General features: G+C 34.7%; 1 protein-coding gene across 1 annotated transcript in view; it reads right to left on the bottom strand.

Moving 5' to 3' along the window:
- Positions 1–15,306, bottom strand: part of LOC121726594 (transcription factor kayak) — a 51,763-nt gene extending 36,457 nt beyond the window's left edge. Inside the window, exon 1 of the mRNA XM_042114018.1 lies at positions 15,049–15,306. Coding sequence (XP_041969952.1) covers positions 15,049–15,174 — 126 coding nt within the window. The 5' untranslated portion in view covers positions 15,175–15,306. The remainder of the gene's footprint in view (positions 1–15,048) is intronic.
- Positions 15,307–16,471: the final 1,165 nt, after the last annotated feature.

The raw sequence follows: 16,471 nt of genomic DNA, 5'->3' as shown, positions 1-16,471 counted from the left end.
ATAAGAAGTTGGAAGAATGATTACGTTTTAACGCAAATATTAAATGTTACATTTTATTTGCTTTACAGCCTTTTAGCAGCTAATTACAAGTGTCGTTACAGTACCATGTTTACCCTTTGTCTAAGGACGAGTGTGGCGTGCAAAGTGTGCGGTTTTCCACGAATAGATGACGTCGGACTGGCGGTCATCGCACCTAGCGTTTTCCTGATATCTTCATTATACATAAATTATAATCCTGCATACTTATTAGGCCTACTTGCGCAGATCTGGATTAAAGTTAACCCCGGCTTAAACGTTACCTCTTTCGTAAAATATATGAAGTGTGTAAGAGACAACAAACTATTTAACCCGGTATTAACTTCAACCTGGATCTGCGCAAGTGCGCAATATTAAGGTTGGGTTGCACCAGAGACGTGGTTAAAGTTAAAGTTATGGTCAAAGTGATGGTTATAGTTAAGACTAATTTAACTTTAACCTTAACTTTCACCACAGAATTTGACAGAAGACGTTGCTGGTCCGACAAGGCTTTATAAGAACGTGGGTGGGGGCGCTGCTGGTAAAGGAGAACTGTCAAAAATGGCGTTTTTGTATGATGCAGAGACATGATACTGTATCATGTCTCTGATATGATGATAGCGTTAGTTCCTTTTTTCGCCACGTGCATTTAAAGCCTTGTCCAGCGCTATGGTTATGGTTAAATATGGCGTCTTGATGGCGTCCATTTTTAACTTTAACCAAAGATTTGACATTTTGCATTGTAGTTAAAGTTATTGTTAAAGTTACAGATAAAGTTAAAGTAAGTTGGTGCAACCCACCCTAAATAATATATAGCTGTAGTAACATATGAAAATGATATTCAAATAAAATCAGTCTGTAAAAGAGCATACGATTCTTTATTAAACAACGAGTTAGCAACAACAGCTGTTACCCACGAAATATTAATGCAAATATTTTTAACAATGCAGCTTTTTGCTGTGCCTCGCTTTGCTTTGGCAGGAAAATCGTAATACTTGGAAGTTAGAACTCCACCAAGCCTTCTTATGATTAGTTTTTTGTGGATCTTAAACTGCTTTAGCTTGATTTGGGCAAACTATTAATAATAGCAAAGGTGTTCCTTTTAAAGCTATAGTATTTTTCGATACTCGATACCGACTACCGTAAATTTTTAGTATGGCAAATTTTACAGCGCCTCTAGCGGTTACTTGCGGAACTAAAATCGGCATTCTAAAAATTTACGTAGTCGGTGTAGAGTATCGATAAATACTATAGCTTTAAACTCATGGTAGAGCTACAGGGAGGCTGGACCGTAATACACAGGAATCGCTGTTCATGTAGTGAGTTTATGGGTTCGAAACACTGTCTAGTCGTGGCTAATTGAGAGCTTTAATATTATGTTAGTGCCCTAGCAGCGCAAACATCCTCACTTTCTCTTATCCTTAATTTCCATGATTCTGAAAACTTTTCTTCTTGTTTCTTGTTTAGACTAAAGTACCTCCAGCTCGTCAAGCTATCGTGTTCCAAGTTCGCTACATCGACGTCGTTCATCTTCTGGCGCCCAATAACAGTTTTTAACCGACTTCAAAAAAGGAGGTTATCAGTTCGACTTATTCGATTATGTTACAATATTTTCAGAACTGCCCAGTTTTCGTATAGTATGTTGGTCTATATTAGCGTCTGAACAAATTTGCCTTTCAAGTAAGTATGTTTTGTTATGTTTGTGTTCGCATAATATATATAATCTCTGGAACTACCAGTCTGATTTAATATTAATTCTTTTTTTTGGTGTATTAGTCTGTCTCTCTCAATCTCTCTCTCCCACATTGAACAGTGTGGTGTAGCGACGATTTTATATGTATATATAAAAGCAAATAAGCAAATAAACGCATATAGGACACAGGATTTTTGTGCATAAGAAATTAATAAACTAGAACTTAGTTCTATCTGGGTGTCCCTTGACACCTTCAAGTTTTTTGCTTATATTTTTAAGGTAATACTGATATAAAGAAGTGAAGCCATTTCTGCCACATAATCAAACGATTTTGTAATTGTATGATTGTGTCTAATAATTAAAAGTACCCTGGATGACCGAGCTTTGCTCGGTATAGCAAACACTGGTCGTTAAAACAATTAGTTGCTCAAAAAATAATATTATTATTCGCCAATACATGTCAGGAACAATCATATTTTTCAGTTTATCGATAAAACACGAATAAAAAGACAAGACCGAGAACACTACCTTGCGGAACACCGAACATAATTTTTCTCATTGAAGAGACATATACAAATTCTTTTTTAGTTTTTGGGCACGTTCTAGTAATTACTGTGTATTGAGTACGGTCATGCAGATAAGATTTTATTAGGTCAAGGACATTTCCTCTGATGCCATATGCATTTAGTTTATCCAACAAAGTTTTAAAATTAACGCAGTCAAATGCTTTGGACATGTCGGTATAAATTGCACATATAGGCTTTTTATTATCTATACTTGGCATCACTTGCAGCAAAAAATCAAATATTGCCATATTAATGTTTTTGTTCCTCCTAAACCCTTTCTGTTCTTTGCAGAGTATATTAAATTTATTTAAAAATATGTAGATGGCTTCATATAACACTTTTTCTATTAATTTTGAGAAGATAGGTATCAAAGCAATAGGTCTATAATAGGTCATGTCAGTACGATCTTGTTTTTTAAAAAGAGGCTTTACGATAGAGGTTTTTAGTTTTTGAGGGAAGATACCTGAGGTAGTGCATTGGTTAATTATGTGAGCGATAGGCTTAGAAATGCTTTGTGAGACAAATTTAACTACTTTCGTACTAATATCATCGTAGCCACAAGTTTTTTTGTTTTTTAGGTTTTTAATAGCGTGCATAACGTCTATGGGTAGAACTGGGGGCATGAACATTGTGTTTTGATTGAAGGGAATTTTGTTTGCATCGCTCGACTTGCGATTAGATATGTCAGAAATCTGATTTATAAAAAAATTGTTAAAGGCCTCAGCTATTTGTGTTGGATCAGTTATAGTATTATTGTTAAAATGTATTTGTGTAATTGGAGTGTTTGAAGTTTTTTTATTGTTAATTATTTGCCATGTAGTTTTAGATTTGTTAGAGGAATTTGCAATAAGATGATTGTTTTGTGCTTTTTGAGTGAGTCCTATAATCTTTCTTAGTCTTTTAGCGTAATTTTTAAACATTTCTTTATTACTGTTTGTTGGGTTTCGTCTTTTATTCCATAATAGTTGTCGTTTTTTCCTACTACATGCCCGTATACCTCGAGTTACCCATTTGATTTTTGTTTCAGATTTGATGGTCACGTATTTGTAAGGGAAACACAGGTCATATAGAAGTTTGAAAATGTCAAAAAAATTATCGTATGCGTCATTAGGGTCAGTAGTTTCAGATTTGATGGTCACGTATTTGTAAGGGAAACACAGGTCATATAGAAGTTTGAAAATGTCAAAAAAATTATCGTATGCGTCATTAGGGTCAGTAGTATTATAGATATCAGAAAAGGACAAGCTATCCAGATATTTCTTAAATTTGTTTAAGTTTTCTAATGATATATCCCTTACGTTCGTCTTCCATGATTTGATTTGAGAATAATTGGATGTCTTTACTTTTAATAATTGTGCTGTGTGGTCAGATAATCCGAAATCGATAACTTCACTATGATGGTTTTGTTTAAGATTGTGAGCAAAGTTATCTAAACAGGTGTTACTGCTTAGTCTCGTAGCTTTACTAATGGCTAGAGAGAGATTATATCTCAGAAGTAAACATTTAAATTCTGATGATATTCTATTTTCCTTCAAGGTGTCTATATTGAAATCTCCGCACATAATTATTTTTGCGTCAGTCGAAGAGCATACTTTTTTAAGAATAACATCTAATTTTTCATAGAATGAATTTAAGTTACACAGTTTAGGTGGACGGTAAAGACATAGAATTATTGTTTTAAGCCTGCTTATTTCAATTGCGCAACACTCAATTATACCTTCTACAGAGTGCTTTTTGATATTGCTTAATTCTTTGAAATCTAGTCCATTTCTTACTAGGATGCAAGCGCCGCCCCGTTTTGCACCTTTTCTTGAGTACCAAGCGGCAAGAGTGTAGTTAGGTAATTGCAATAAGTTTTCCTGACCTGAAGCTATAAAATGTTCTGTGATGCAGACGACATTTAATTCAATTTGCCTATCAAGTAGTAATTCTTGTATGTGGACAGTTAAATGATCAGATTTATTTATTAGTCCAGCTATATTTTGATGTAGGATGTATAGGTAGGAAGAGTTTGGACGAGGAGTGTCTGTTATTTTGTTGGGAATTATTGTTTTCGAAAAAAAACGATTTACTATTTGTTAAGTTTGATTCTAATTGTTTTGGTATGTTTATGGTACGTGAGTTATTGTTTAGTTTGGGGAAATAATTATAGATTGTCTTTTGTTTTAGTATAGTATTTTTTTTATCTGTATGATTATTTAAATATATTATGTTATTTATTTCATTGTTTATTATGTCGCTTAGGTAATTTGAGTGGTGTTTAGTTTTATGATATTTGATTATTTGCTATTTTTAGAATTTTTTATTAGCTGGTTCAAATTGTAGTTTAGCAAATCAACATTTAGGTATAAATTGTATGCAATGTTAAGAATAAAGACTTTACATTTTTGAAATTTATGTAGTGATGTTATTAACTCGGAAAACAATAAGTAAGGATATTTGTCATTAGCTCCTAATGCTATTATAACAAGGTCATCATTATTTAATTTGCTAGAAATGTCGTTACATGAGCTAAGAACTTGAGAGCAACTAGCTCCATTTTTTATCATTGCCGAGATCTTATATGGGTCGTCTTGTAGATTGCGTCGTTTTCTTTGTAGGCTTATTGATAATCCTTTGATTTGTCATCTCCTAAAATGTATATATAGCGTTGGTTTTTTTGTTGCTTGCTAGTAAGTATGGTCTTGTTGTTTAAACTACCGTCTGGATATATTGTTTCATCTACTGAACTGTAATTTTGATGATTTTTTTCTTAAGTATTGATCCTGGGTTCATTTTGTTGATTCGTGGTTTCAGTTTTTAAGTTATCGCTCTGTGAATATTTTGAACTCGTAGGGTTCATTTGGTAGTGTAACATTTGTGTAGTTTTTGGTTTTGTAATGTTGAGATTTCTTTTCTTCGGTGTATTCTTTTGGGGGGTAGTGATGGCTTTTAATATTTCTGTATTTTTTTTATATTTATCCAATTCTTTACGTAAGCTGGAGTTTTCAGTTAAAAGCAAATCAATTTCAGAATGGGCAGACAGTAGTTGAACCTTAAGATCTTTGATTTCTTCCTTTAATTCGTCAATTTCTTCATTGATGCTAACATTTGGTAGGGATGTCATGCTACAGTCGTCGATGAAAGTATTATGGATAGAGTCATCAATTATACTTTGTATGATAGACATGTTTTCGAGTGATTTCGATTGAGTTTTGTTTTTTCTAAATGTAATATTTTCCGAATCCATGTCCATAGGTCTTGTCCTTCTATTCCAGGAATATTAAAACAACAATCGATGAGTCTATGGTCTTCCTTTGACAGTTCACGTCAGTAAAGAGGTGTCATTTGAGTGTCAACTGTCAAGTCAATAGTGTTTGTTGTGATTACGCTAATTGGATGTATTTTGAAATTTTTTTGAATTTTTTTAAATAAGTTTAACGTACTAACTACTGAGTGACACAGTGAACAAAGGAATTTGGAATGCTTGATGCTATGACGGTAAAAGTGAGATCGGAATTTTCTATGGATGTTTCGAAAACACTTGTTAGTTGATCTTCTTATGGTGTGCACTATGTCGTAGGATTTCAAATCTTGATATAAGTAATCTTGAATTATTTAAGCCTTCATTTAATAAGTGTTTTCGATACAAATAGCCTGTTTTACTCACAGTCACTTGTTGATTCTTCTGTGTGTTCGTTGTTGTAGTAAGTATTAGTTGACATCAATTGGCATGGTATATTCAGTAGATTCCACTTGTTTTCATTTGAATGTCAATAATAGTTAAATTTTAAAGATTTTTTTTATACGGAGCAGTGTTTATAGTTCTAGTGACAGCTCGCTGTTCAATAATAAAAATATCTTTAATATTTCTACCTAATTAGAAACTATTGAAACTTGCACTGGCTCTACAGTCTACAGACCCGCAGCCGCATGTTCATCGCATCCTTGCATCTTTGTTTTTAACTATGTAATTGTCCTAACGGACATAGTGACATAGAGATAGAATTACATAGTAACATAGAGATATTTTAGTCCTAGCAGTAGTGACCGACCGAACTTTCGGTTTCGGTTTCGGCCAGTTTCGGCCAAAAAATCTAGTTTCGGCCTTAGTTTCGGTTTCGGCCAAAATATAGCCGAAACTTTCGGCCACGCCGAAACTCATGCATCGTTCGATAAAATTCGCAATTAATTCGTACTTGCTTGCCAGCGAAGCTCAGGTTCAGTTCGCCATAATCTATTTAATCGTGTTTTGAGATTATGTTTTCCAGATTAGTCCCAAAACAAAAATTAGCACTTCGTTTTATTTTCATTAAATTGTCTAAGCTTATTGTTATCACTCACTCTTTTCCTTTTACCACGCGTTTTATTTAAATATTTCAAATTAATTTTTAACTATGGGCACGCAATCTCTTAGACCGTTCCTACCCTGCTAGAATATTATCTAGCCCATTTCCCCGTCCCCATTACTCTTGCGGCCCTCAGTATATTTTTCAGGTTAAGTGGCAAAACGCCTTCTGGAGCAAAAAAATGTGACGTCAACTACAAGTTTGCTTAGTACGACAAAGTCGTGTCCATGTTTCCCATAACAATAATATACTGTAATTGATTGTGTTTTCAGTAGTACGTCGTTAATGTCTAAGGGAGGAGTTCACCATTCACACAACTTCGTTTTATAAAACTGAGTTCTCATTAAACGCGTTCCTACGGGGATGTAAATCTCGTTTTGTTTCAAATCGACTTAATAATCTTCTCTAAATCATGATTAATAAATCTAAGTTTTTTTTCATCAATTCAATTTCAATCTTTGACATCACGCAATGATTTTACATTGTTTTGTCATTTTGGAGTCTAGTTACGTTATTTTATCAACAAAAAAAGCAAGAAACGATACATAAACTACCCAAACGCATCTATCAAAACTGTCATCTTGACATTTTTTTCGTCTATTAAATTTTTAATTTTAAAATTTATTTATTTCAGACAATCACAGTCCATATTTGTTAGTGAGTAGCATAAAACTTATCCTATGTTAGTTAAGATTTTAAATAAAAAGGAAAACAAAAAGACCAGAGACGACTCAGGTGAGTCAAGTCACCCAGTTGCACCTCTCACATGCAACTCAGTGAAACGACCCAAAACTGCTGAGTCCAGCCTCCCTGCTATCATTTCCAGGATGATGTTGCAACTACCCCTTAACCTTTGTACTACAGAACATGTTTTCTTCCTCATGATAGCATAAAAATCATCAATGTGAGCATCTGCAAACATGCCTGAGGCACTACAGTACCGGGGTAATCGCACCAGCGCCCTGAAAATGTTATTATATTGCACTCTGAGTGCATTATAGGTTCTCTGTGTATAGTTGACCCATAGACCACTCGTGTAAAAGCTTTGACAATATGCTTTAAACAATGTGAGCTTAACATTCAATGTACAGCGAGCGAATCTATGAGCCAGCATGTTCCCACGAGTTGACAATGCCCTCCTTTCCCTCTCTATATCCTGATCATCAGTCAAAGTGTCAGTCACAATATGTCCAAGATACTTAAACTGATCAACACGATTCAACTGTACCTTATTTAAAAAGACGGGGGGGACATTTACAGGTTTCTTATTTTTACCTCTAAAAACCATTAATTTAGTCTTTTGGTCATTGTACTTTAAACCGTGCTGGTCAGCGTAAGCTTCACACATTTGCAATAGCTTTCTCAAGCCATTGACTGAAGGGCTCAGCTATGATTTTCGATTCACCATGACACTATACTGATTACTGACAGGAAAATAAAACTCGGATTTGCTGTGATTTGTGAACGTTATGTTGGTGAAATGCAAGTTGGTGCTATAAACGTGTTTATAAGTTTAGAACCGATTTAGTGTACACTAAGCGCGTTCTATTTCTTAGCTGAAATTGCAACTAAATAAAATGAATTGAAATAACTTCTGCTCTTGTTTCTTAGGGTAATCCTTCGTTGTAATACATTAAGGGGAATTTCACCAATGACACTTAAAACTTCGTGTTATTAAACTAAGTTTTCATTGAACAATGAACGCGTTTATATGACAACGTAAATCTCGTTTTGTTTCAAATAGATTTTACAACCGTCTTTTAATCGCGATTAATCAATCTAAGTTTAAGAAAGAAGCCTTGTCACGTTGGTTTATTAACAAAATAGCAAGAAACGATAAATAAGCTAACCAAACGCATCTGTGAAAACCGTCTTAACAATTTTTTTGTCTATTTTTTTCGATCTGTCATGACATTACACTGACAGGACTTAAATGTGTTTTATACGTTAAAACTCGAATATTGAGCGTTCAGAAGATAAAAATCGGATTTGCTGTGAACGACTTTAGTTTATATTGGTGAAATGCAATTGAGTGTTATAAACGTGTTTATACGTTTAGAACCGGTTTAGTGTGCGCTAAGCGCGTTCAATTTCTTTGGTGAAATCGCACCTACTTGGAATCGTATAAAAACGGAATATACCATTACCTAGTACAAAAAAAAGTTTCTAAGGAACATATTCGAGTCTTAGATTAATAATATACTTTATTATAATAAATGTCGCAAAAAGTAAAAAAATCAATGTGGTACTTTTTCTTTAGTTTATAAATTTGTTATTTATGTCAAAAATCAATAAATTTCAGTAAATAATCGTAATTTTAAATGTTTTACCAAGTTTCGGTTTCGGTTTCGGTTTCGGCCGAAACTGAGAGTAAGGCCGAAAGTTCGGTTTCGGTTTCGGTTTCGGCTGAAAAATCAGTTTCGGTCGGACACTACCTAGCAGCAATTAGCAAATTTATTTTTAAAATTCATCAACATATTATAGAATGTCCCTTAAGTAGGTATGTAGGTGACATGGAATATTGTATGATTGAATGTCAAGATGTTACCGGCCGCCTAGACGAGCAATTTTATTGTCAATATCACACTTTAATTTTATTGAACTCATAGCCCAGTCAAGTTAGACATTTGCGGTCTTATTAATAAAAATGGCCTACATCCAGCATAATCCGTCCTTACACTCGGAGTTGTTAATCCAGGAGTACGGCCGACTTAGCTCTGGTAATATTTTTTTATTTATAAACGTGGAGTAAACTTGGAGTAACAATACATTCCTTACATCGGGATTAAGGAGTGCATTATGGCAACTCTTCCAATTTAAAAGTAAATAGTGTCACTGAGGGAATAAACTAACGTCAGAAATGACATTTATGACACTGACAGTCAACATACTTTGCCTGTTATTATTTCAAAATTCAAAATATGTGCGGGTTTTGCTGTGGTGCATGCCGTGCATGTGGTGCTAGGGTGTTTACTGTTTTGTTCTTTGGTTTTGTTAGTACTGTTATTTTGTGCAAGTTTGCAACGTTACTTCTTTGAAGTTTTGTACTTCGAATCTGTGTTGAAAAAAAATATAATATATAAATTATCGACTACAATGAGCAAACAAACAACGTATTCGTTCCAGTAATTGGGATAAACTTTTTTTTGTTCGCTCATTCAACGATATCAAAATACGCTCATTGTATTTGATAATTTATAATAATAAATATAATTATATTTATTTGATAATTTACAATTAAATATTATTATATTTATTTGATAATTTACAATAATAAATATTATCATATTTTAAATAAAATATAATAAGTAATATTAATTTATTATTGTAAATTATCAAATACAATGAGCGAACAAACAAAACGTATTCGTTCCAGTAATTGGGATGAAGATGAAAAAGTAAGTTTTTACGAACGTTAGACATCTGGTATCTATAAAATGTTGGGTCGTGTTATTTTTTGTTCCAATGTTTTTTTTCAAATGCCAAAATACACCTTTGTTCTACACTTAATCTCTCCTTAAACTAGGTAGTGTGAAGGACTAACTTTTATTCCGAGAGTAGATTCGGATTAGTTTACTCCTTCCTTACTCCATGTTTATTAATACTGAATTTTATTACTCTTACCTTAAGCCTAGGAGTAAAGTTATTCTTGCTCTAGTCTGTGTTTATTAATAAGGCTGTTGAGGTTGCATAAATTCGCACCAAGATGGAAATAGGTAAAATTATTTAGAATATTATGATTACAAATCGTCCCTTAGCTAACAACACCGCTCAAGTCGAAAATTGGCGATTTTTACATTTTAATGCCATTCGATAGAGCTGCGCATTGCGCGTCGAACTATTGGACACATGATATAGATTTCAGCCAATTAGAAGCCGTAATTCAAAAAATACTTAACAGCGCTCAAGTCGGTTGGCCTCGCAACACCGCACAAGTCGTTAATCTGTCATACATTTCGCGCGAAAATACTTCGTGCTCCGTGCAGGGTGACCATATATGGCAGGTTCCTGCCATTTTGGCAGATTTGGCGTTTTGTTTTGGCCTGTGGCATGATCGGTTGACGTTTTAAAAACTTGGCAGGTTTTGGCAGGATTGGGGTATGAAAAATAAATGTTATTTTTGCATCAAAGAAGTCAGTGATTTATTAGAATCTGGTGGTAGTAATTCAAATTAATACTACCAAATAAATTTATTTTCTTTCTTTCTTTCTTTCAGGGATTGTTATGCTTACCAACGCTTCAAGCGAAAGAATGTTCTCCCAAATCAATACAAAAATTCGGAACCGTTTTTAGGGTTCCGTGCCCAAAGGGTAAAAACGGGACCCTGTTCATGAGACTTCGATGTCTGTCTGTCCGCCTGTCTGTCCGTCTGTCTGTCTCCAGGCTGTATCTCAAGAACCGCTATAGCTAGAGTTCTGAAATTTTCACAGATTGTGTATTTCCGGTGCCGCTAAATAAAGCAACCGGAGCAACAAATACTAAAATCAAAATAAAAGTAATATTCAAGGGGGGCTCCCATACAACAAACGTGATTTTTTTGCTCGTAATCAATGATGGCAACAGCTAAACACATACACCCTTACTAATAAATATAAGCTATGAATAGTTATACAGTGTTTACTGTTTTGTTCCTGTCACACAAGTGACATTTTTAATTGGATTGAAGAAGACAAAACACTGTATAACTATTCAAAGCTTATACAGCGTTTATTAGTAAGGGGGTTTAAATTTTCACAAAATTCTAAATTATATTTGTAATTTAATTATTGATAATAATAAAATTTTAATAAAATAAATACTTGATCCCATAAAAAACACAATTTTTGCCTAAGTACTTTCTGATTTCTCTCTGTAACGGTACGGAACCCTTCGTGAGCGAGCCCGACGCGCACTTGGCCGATTTTATAAACAAACATGTTGCATCTATGTTGCATAAATGGTGAGCATAGTGATTGCAAATTTTCCTTCAAACCTACAAAATAAAATTTGAATCGCATGAACAAATCTATGTATATAAAGATGAAGAAATGGAAGAAGACGATGCGAATGTTTAATCTAATAAAAATGCAATATATTATATGTGTATTTTTACTTTTCTCACTTTAAAACAACAGTAAATAAAGATGGCAGTATTTGGGCATTTTTTACTACAGGCTTTGGCAGGATTTGGCAGTTTTTTGACAAAAGTTTGGCAGGATCTGTAATTTAAATATGGTCACCCTGGCTCCGTGTTTATTCAATTTTTATGTGAATTTTATCGCTGAAAGGAGTATGCAAGATCTTTTAATAGAAGATTAAGAGGTAAGCTATAGAATAAAGTAATGTTTATTGATTTACGCGTATTATAATATAGAAATAATTGATAATAGAATATCTTCACTTACTTATGCGGTGTTTACTGACTATTTTTTCTTTTCTTAGGCGGTGTTTCAAAATGTATTTTATTTCTTTTATGAAACTCAATAAGTAATTGAAATACACTATGGATTCTATTATCATCGTGAAGACGGAGGTTATACCTTTTTTGGGGATCGGGTGCACCAAGGCTGTCTTCCAAGAAGCCGGGACAATACCAGAAGAATGGGAGAGCCGAAAAAGATGCGTTAAGAGCGGAGCCAACTCTGGAGCAGACTTTTTCAAGATTCCGTCAGGCCCACTCGACTTTTGGATATCATGGGAACGGAGGGCTATATCCGACATGATGCTCGTGCATCGCGGTATGGTCGGTGATTTCTGTCATCTAGGGTCGTCTTTGTCTTTTGTGTCTTGGGCCAACAATCCTTTTCCTACGTGTAGGGATGGTAGGGTTGGCTTGCATAAATTCCCTTCAATAGCTTTGGCCAGAGAACAGACTCCTGCTTCCAGCGAGAAGCTTTTTTGGAGGATGAACCAAACCAGGGACGAAATCTGCCGCTAGTCGGCACTACAGAGGACGGCCCCTATCCCTTGCATCGCCACATTGGCAACAGAGTTAGGAAATAGCAGTGTTGTCGGGATCATCCGGCGAGAAGCACAAGTGCCCCCAAGGATAGGATAATATAACTTATATATAACCGATAGGATAGGATAACTTGTAGTGCCACACACGACGGTATTTGACAGCACGCTGTCTCAATACCGTCGTAAGTGGCAGAGAACTCCTAATAAGGCTCCTATAATCCGATCAGGATTTGAAGTCAGCAGAAGGTCCAACAGGGAAGTATTCTGACATATGGGGTTCACGTAGGCGCAGCTGTGTTAAGCCGTTCGCAAGGGCAAAGTCACAGACAGATCTCCCCGAATGATCAGTTTTACGTTAAAGTCGCCAAGTATTATGATCTCTGCGGATGGGATCTGCTGCTGCACTAAATCTGAAGTAGCTTGGAGGTGTTCAAAGAGTCGGTCCGTCTCGGGGTCACCACTATGGGATGCACGCATAGACGCGAGGGTGGGCGTCGCAATCAAATCGGAGTCACAACGTTGAGAGGTCCCTGACTTCAAGATTGCTGAGGCGGCAAGAGCTGATAATATCATCTCTGATATACATACACGCTCCAGCTTTGGGCAGAAAGGAGTGCTCGAGATAATACTCTGGGTGGGAAAGGTATGATTTGTCACTTAGAGATGATATCTGCGTCTTGGTTAAAAAGAGCAAAGCCGGCTTTGCCGACTCAAGGTGGTGATGGACGGCATTAAGGTTGGAGTGTAATTCCCAGATGTTACATTGATGATGATGATGGATTAATATCGAGGGGGGAGGGCGGGGGGGAGCTTTGTCGGCAAAACACAGCGTAAGCGCTGTTTCACGCCGGTTTTCTGTGAGCCCGTGGTATTTCTCCGGTCGAGCCGACCCATTTGTGCCGAAGCAATGTTAATTATCTTGATCTTGATTTAATAAAAGCTTTTCTTTGCAAATCTTCTTTAAATACCTTAATCCCTAACACTTCCGCAAACAACACCGCCTAAATCTAATAAAGTATCAGTCAACACAGCTCAAGTCATAAAATAAAAGTTTAAATAAAGTAAATCGATAAAATAAGTATAAATAATTATTTCTTACCCGCTTACTAGAGTATTTATTAAGTAATGACAAAAAAATCCACAGAATTTTTAGAATAGACAGTTTTTTTTCGTCTCCTGTAAAGTTGGTAAAAATGACTTAGGCGGTGTTGTAAGCTAAGGGACGAAATGATATTTGAAAGTTCCTCTTAGCTCCCCTGTATGGAATTTTTTTTACAAGGTCAAAGGTCCAAAAATTTGTTTTTCATTATTTTTAACAAAACGGTAAGTTTTTTCATAAAAATGCCAGAAGAAAAAAATTTACTTCGGTAATAAAATTATAGACCACAAAAAATGTAGCAATATTTTCCCTACGAGCCACTGTTTTTTTAATATAACGATTCAAAAAGTTGTTAAAGTTGTTATCGTCGTTTGGGTATTTTCTTTTTCCACACAAGGTAATTATGGGGAACTTTAAAATTTAATTTTTAGTCTTGTTCTAAACAATTTTACTGATTTTCGGCTTGGTGTGAATTTGTGAAATCTCAAATGTCTAACTTGACTGGGCTATATTACGCAATACGTGATATTGTTCAATATTATTGTAGGTCTAGGTCTACATAGATTCAAATTAAAAAGAAAATGAGAACCAAGTATTAATTTTAGATATAACATTTAATTTGTTTTTGATAGGCTAAGGATTTACTGTCTGTGTTGTGGTCAACCTAAGAAATATAATAGATAGGTACTAATATACTATTTTTTGCAAATTGAGTGAAAACATCGGTGATCACCACATTTAAAGTTACTTGTTACTTTTTTGTAACTAAGAAGTTGAAAAGAAGACATAATGTTATTACTTATTATGAATTCCCATAATCCTACTAGTTGATAAACACTGGATACAATAAAGAGGTTAACAATGAGGTAAATTAAATGTAGGTATTTCGAAACAATATTGTTATTTGTTATTGGAAATATCTACATGCAGTATGTTTTATAAAGCGCACACCTGGTCTCACCGAAACAAAACATTGAGTCAAACACATTTAAGGTACCTATATTTCACGTTTAAAACAAAATTTGATATGATCACATAATAAAAATAAATAAGTAAGATTAATGGCAAAGATTACTGCACTGGAGTCTGGAAGCCACTTAGTGCAAAGAATCTTTACAGTTAATTTGAGCTCATGGTAATATATTAAGGCATAGGCATCATGTAGACGTTCAGAGAATATTTGCAAAAATTTATTCTGAATAAAAAAGTTCGAGTTTGAGTTTTTTATTATATGGTTACTAGATACTCTACAACTATTAACTATTAAACTGTTATCACTATTCACTGGGACCATATTGTTTTAATGTTTATCCCCACTATTTCCTGTTATTATTGATAGTGATATTTTAGTACAGTAAATGAAACCTTTTCAGCTGGTTATGGATAGTAAACAATATTGAGACTTACAGCAAAAAGTGATCGTGTAGTAGGCACTGACGACATAAATTCATTTGTAGATGATCCTTGGGACGATTGACTATCACAGGAAAAGTCCGAGTGATTAGAATGACTGTCACTCACTTCTAGCTTCATTATCACAACTTATTGTAGAAAGTTCAAAACAAAAAACACGTATTTTGTGTAATCCAATGCAAAACAGACAAATTCTTATCAATATCACTACGACGCAGTTTGTACGATACAATTATTTGACAGTTCATTAATGAAACATGACATGACAAAGTCAGTCACTCAGGCAAGGCAAGTAGAAAAATATCGTCAAAGCAAACTTGAAACTTGCAAAGAACAAGAACACAACAATGATGACTCATCTGTGTAATTTGTACCATGACGCGACGTACCCGTCACATAGGTACCTAACTTAGACATTGGGGATGCCCTTCTCTGTGAATTTTACTTAAGAGAACATGAATAAAATGTCCTAAACGCCCAAGTTAAGCTAGTGAGATTTAAAGTTCATTTTTCATTAAAATCAACCTTCGAGAAAAGGGTGAACTCATGTTCTATTATTAGAGCGATGACGTGATAAGCCACCAATCAGAAGTTTTCTTTGTTCAAAAACGTTCCGTTTTACATGGTTTTACATTATATTGTAAGGTGAGAAATTGAGAATATTTGAAAATAGTCAAAAAATAGGTAGGTAGGTTAAGTAGCTACCATAAGTAGGCAGCTTCTAGTTTCTCTTTCTACTAGCTACAGCCTATGTACAAGTGTAATACGTTTATTGTGTTTAGCATATAGGGGGTTTCGGGGGCGATAAATCGATCTAACTAGGAATCATTTTTAGAAAATGTCATTTTCATCAAATACCGAGCAAAGCTCGGTCAAATAGCTAGTATAACGTATAGCTGAAAAAAATAGCGCGCTAGTTCTTCACAACGAATAGCGCGCGCTATAAATCTATATATGACGCTACGTTATAACGATCGCGCGGTCACTGCCGCCCGCACTGCCGATCGCTCGCGATTTTCGTTCTATCGTTGTCGTGTCGTTTCGTTGTGAATCGGGTGAATACGGCTGTAATAATTTTTCAGCGTTGCCAGGCCTGTCCCATTCGCACTTGTATATATCATATACCTACATATAAATATACGCCTATAATTTTACTAATCATGTTTGTTCAAATATAGTATTATAAATACAGAGGTAAAATTAAAGACAGTCCTAAGCCTGCAAAGTATCAATGGAAGTTCATTATATTTGCAACATAGTAAAATTAACCAAATAATGCCTTATAAATTAGTTATAACTATTCTATTATTCTAAATATCTAACAAACACGTTATATTATATTTAAAACTAACCCACCGCGTTATAATAAATTAAATAACGAATGATCGTTACAACGTACAGTCAAAACTAGCGCGCT

The sequence above is a fragment of the Aricia agestis genome, chromosome 4 (assembly GCF_905147365.1).
Source record: "Aricia agestis chromosome 4, ilAriAges1.1, whole genome shotgun sequence".
In the NCBI taxonomy this organism is placed as follows: Eukaryota; Metazoa; Arthropoda; class Insecta; order Lepidoptera; family Lycaenidae; genus Aricia; species Aricia agestis.
Note: the sequence above shows the minus strand (reverse complement) of the source record. Positions and strands in the feature narration are given on the sequence as shown.